Source organism: Ictidomys tridecemlineatus, unplaced genomic scaffold, assembly GCF_052094955.1.
Source record: "Ictidomys tridecemlineatus isolate mIctTri1 unplaced genomic scaffold, mIctTri1.hap1 Scaffold_161, whole genome shotgun sequence".
NCBI lineage: Eukaryota > Metazoa > Chordata > Mammalia > Rodentia > Sciuridae > Ictidomys > Ictidomys tridecemlineatus.
The window spans coordinates 10,461-14,569 of NW_027521410.1; the positions used below are offsets into that span (position 1 = coordinate 10,461).

Sequence of the window (4,109 nt, forward strand, 5' to 3'; positions counted from 1 at the left end):
CTTCGACTTTAATTGGTCTATAACAACTGTACAAGTCCAGATACAATGGGATGGCTTTATAAAGGAGAAGGCTGCTAGACCATTCCTTGGGTGTGGTCCAGCCAGTGTCCACTTCCAGAAGCTGTGTAAGTGCAGACCCACAGACAACTCCCACCCCAGAGGATGAACTACACCTGCCCTGGACTCCACCCTCAAGTGCCCATTAAGGCCTGAGAAGCACTGCCTGGAGGAGGTCAGAGGCCCCTTCTGCGGGACGTTAGGTAGACCCATGCTGTGGATGCATCAGCCCGCTCAGCCTGGGTTCTTCATGTGCTTGTTGACACAGGACATGTGCAAGAAATTCTAGTTTCCTGGAGGAAGTGTGGCACGGGGTGGTGAGGAGAGTGGTACAGAGGAGGGAAAGCTCCTGCTCTCTAGAGAGCTCCTGGAGTGAAGCCACCCCAATCCTGTGGTCTCTGCTCAAGAGTCTGCCCCCAAGTGCAGGCTCTGGTCACCTGCATGCCTGACAGGAACAGCTTACCAACGCATGTAAAGTGGTGTCCAGGGTGCACTAGAGAATGGGAATGACACTCAGAATGACATCCTGTTCTTAACCGGCTCCCTGCTCTCTCTTCCCCGTGAGGGTCAGGATGTCCCCTTTGTGTTAAGTGCTTTGTTCAATATGGACTTTTGCTTCTTTTTTGTGAGAAGAATGCATTGCCTTAATAAATTTAAATAAAAAAAAACAGATCAGAAATCTTATACTTGACCTCTGAATGTTCTTTATGGGGACAGAGCTTATAACGTAGAGAATCAGCTGAGAAGCCAAGCCTACCACGGGTGATTAAGGTCAGCACTTATGTCTGGGGGCTGCCCTGAACCTGTGCCTTTATTCCAGGGTCACAGAGTGCTGATGGGCCCAGCTAGCGTGGCAGGAGGCCCAGACGGGTGTGATTCGTGAATGTGGAGTTTCCTGGGCTGTTGGTCAACTGGAGTGATGCTTTCCTCTGTGCTTTACTATCATGTTCACCACATCTGGCTTCAACCTGAAGCCAGTGGTCAGCAGACACCAGCTTTCATGAGTGCTTCTTTGTGAGTCCTTCCAAGGTGTGGTCAAGGCTGAGTGGCCCTCTGCCTCCTGGTCTGCAGGTCCCTGCCATGGATGCTGGCAATGAGACAGAGGGCAGGGGCTTTCTGCTGCTGGGCTTCCCAGGGCCCCAGGCCCTGCAGCTCTCACTCTTTCTGCTCTTCCTGGTGATGTACATCCTCACAGTGGGCGGCAATGTGGCCATCTTGCTGCTAGTGAGCACCTCCCGCCAGCTGCACACCCCCATGTACTTCTTCCTGAGCAACCTGTCCTTCCTGGAGGTCTGGTACACCACGGCCGCAGTGCCCAAAGCCCTGGCCATCCTGCTGGGGAGGAGCCAGAGCATCTCCTTCATCAGCTGCCTCCTGCAGATGTACCTGGTTTTCTCGCTGGGCTGCACGGAGTACTTCCTCCTGGCCGCCATGGCCTACGACCGCTACCTTGCCATCTGCTACCCCCTGCACTACGGGGCCATCATGAGTGGCCTGCTCTCTGTGCAACTAGCCCTGGGCTCCTGGGTCTGTGGCTTCCTGTCCATTGCAGTGCCCACGGCCCTCATCAGCGGCCTGTCCTTCTGTGGCCCCCGAGCCATCAACCACTTCTTCTGTGACATTGCGCCCTGGATCGCCCTGGCCTGCACCAGCACGCAGGTGGTGGAGCTGGTGGCCTTTGTGATTGCTGCCGTGGTCATTCTGAGCTCCTGCCTCATCACTCTGGTCTCCTACATCTACATCATCCGCACCATCCTCAGCATCCCCTCGGCCAGTGGCCGCAGCAAGGCCTTCTCCACCTGCTCCTCCCACCTCACCGTGGTGCTCATTTGGTACGGCTCCACCATCTTCCTCCACGTGCGCACCTCCATCAAGGACGCCTTGGACCTGACCAAAGCCGTGCACGTCCTAAACACTGTGGTGACCCCAGTTCTCAACCCCTTCATCTACACCCTCCGCAACCAGGAGGTCAGGGAGACTCTACGGAAGAAGTGGAAGAGAAAATAGCTCTGCAGCTTAACTGCGCCCTGTCAAGGCCCCCGCCACCTGCCCGGGGCAACAAGTGGGAATGCGGAGGCTTGAAGGAAAGCAGCCGTTGATTCATGGAGAGAGAGGAAAACAGGGGACACAGAGACAGAAACCCTGAAGAACCAAACCAAAGCACACAAAGCGGGCGTGTTGGTCATACATCCATACACAACGGGAACAGCAGCTTTTAAGACTTTAAAACAGAACTTAAATCTCATACATTAAATTAGCTCTCCCCCTGGCTTTTCTTTATAAACTTGGGGGCAATTATTACAGAGGGAAGGGGGCCTTGCCAAAGCTCAGGGCCCATCAAAGCAGGCCAGGTGACCCCTGCCACTCAGGAGGCATCCCTCCCAGGCTGCTTCCCCCTTCTCCATGCCCAGCACTGCCATTGAGGGCAGAGCTACGAGGCTCTGCTCTCTGCCTGCTCTGTATTTCTGCCAAATGCCACTGATGGCAGCTGACCCCCTCACTGTGACGAACTCTGATTGAAGTGCTGACATGGCCGACTGTCTGATGTGGGTCATGGAGGCTTGGCATCCTGTTTCATAGGTGTGAGTCACAGTCCCACTGTCACATATGGTCTGGCTGTTGTCACTGTGAAGCCGGGCTGTTGTTATGGTGTGGAAGTGTGGTGTCTCCCCAGGCTCTTGCTAATGCAGGGGCAGCAGAGGGGAAATGGCTGGATGGTGGGAGCTTAACCTAAGCAGCCCATCCTAGATGGAAAGGACCAACTAGGTGGTAGCTGCGGGCAGGTGGGCGAGGCTGAAGGAGGGGTCACCCAGGCCTGGAGGGTGCATCTTCCTGGGCCCCTTCTCTCCCGTCTCTGCTTCCTTTCTGCTGGGATGAGCTACCTCACCCAGGCACCAGACCAGTGGAGTCGGCCATCGACTGCTGGGAACTCTGAAACCATGAACCCAAATAAACTTCCCTGCTCTAGGTTGTTCTTGTCTGGTGTTTTGGTCACAGCAATGGAATGTGACTAACACAGCTGCCAGGCTCAGCCTTGTCAGAAGGCATGCGGGGCTCACAGAGGTCTGAAGTCCCCAGAGGTCAGGGGAGCATGGACTGGGTTCCAGGAGACCTGCAGGTGACTGCCTGCCTGTAAGCCAAGCCCCTGAGTGTAAACCTGTCACCGTAGAGGACTGAGTACTTCCAGTCCAGCGTCATGTGCAGGCCTGGAGTCTGAGCTTATGCCACCTGCACAGAAGACAAGTTCAAGACCCAAATCACCATTAAAGCAGGATTAAGAACCCGACACCCCATGATTACACAGACACAAGCAATAACTGATCCACAAGATTTCTCAACACAAGGTTGGTGGCCGCCCTCTTCTGCCTGGACGGCAAGGGGGCAACAGTGGGAAGGTTGCAGATGACAAAGTGGAGCCCAGAAAATCACGGACACCACAGAGGTCAGAAGGCACAAAAATACATAAAGGAATTGAAATTTTTTTCAAAAATGACAAACATAGTTTACTTATAAATCAATATATTTAACAGTTAAACTAAGTAAGAGATGATCAGCAAAAGGTACATTCATAGAAAACTGAGACGACATTTTACGTTTGTTTGACTGGGAAAAGAATCTTTTGGTGATGCCACGTATCAGCCTCACAGAGGGGAACCTGGTAGCACCTAGTCAAGATCATAGTGCCGTCCTCACCATCTGGAGGTCAGCCTAAGCAAATACCCCCAGGTGATTTCTATGGATATAATGTTATTTACAATATTAAAAATCAGAAAGCATTCAAATAAACCTCGATACAAAATGGATAAATGAATTCTGAACCATGCAGAAAATACAATATCCCAAAATAGTGTGCAAATACAACAAGTGCAGAGCATCTTCTCTGTTGCTGGCATGCACTTAGGACATGTGAGTGAATAAGATGGAGAAAAATGTACCCTTACACTCTGCTGGGAGGAGACAGAACATAACTAAAGAATGAGAGATTGTGAATGTGTTCAAAGATGATAAGTGCCCTGGAACAGATGCATTGGTAGGACACAATTTGTGAGTGT

General features: G+C 52.3%; 1 protein-coding gene across 1 annotated transcript; it reads left to right on the top strand.

The window, feature by feature from the left end:
- Positions 1-1,137: 1,137 nt before the first annotated feature.
- On the top strand, positions 1,138-2,064 carry LOC144372759 (olfactory receptor 6F1). The gene has a single exon (XM_078036015.1). It carries the CDS (start codon positions 1,138-1,140, stop codon positions 2,062-2,064), a length of 927 nt encoding a protein of 308 aa, XP_077892141.1.
- Positions 2,065-4,109: the final 2,045 nt, after the last annotated feature.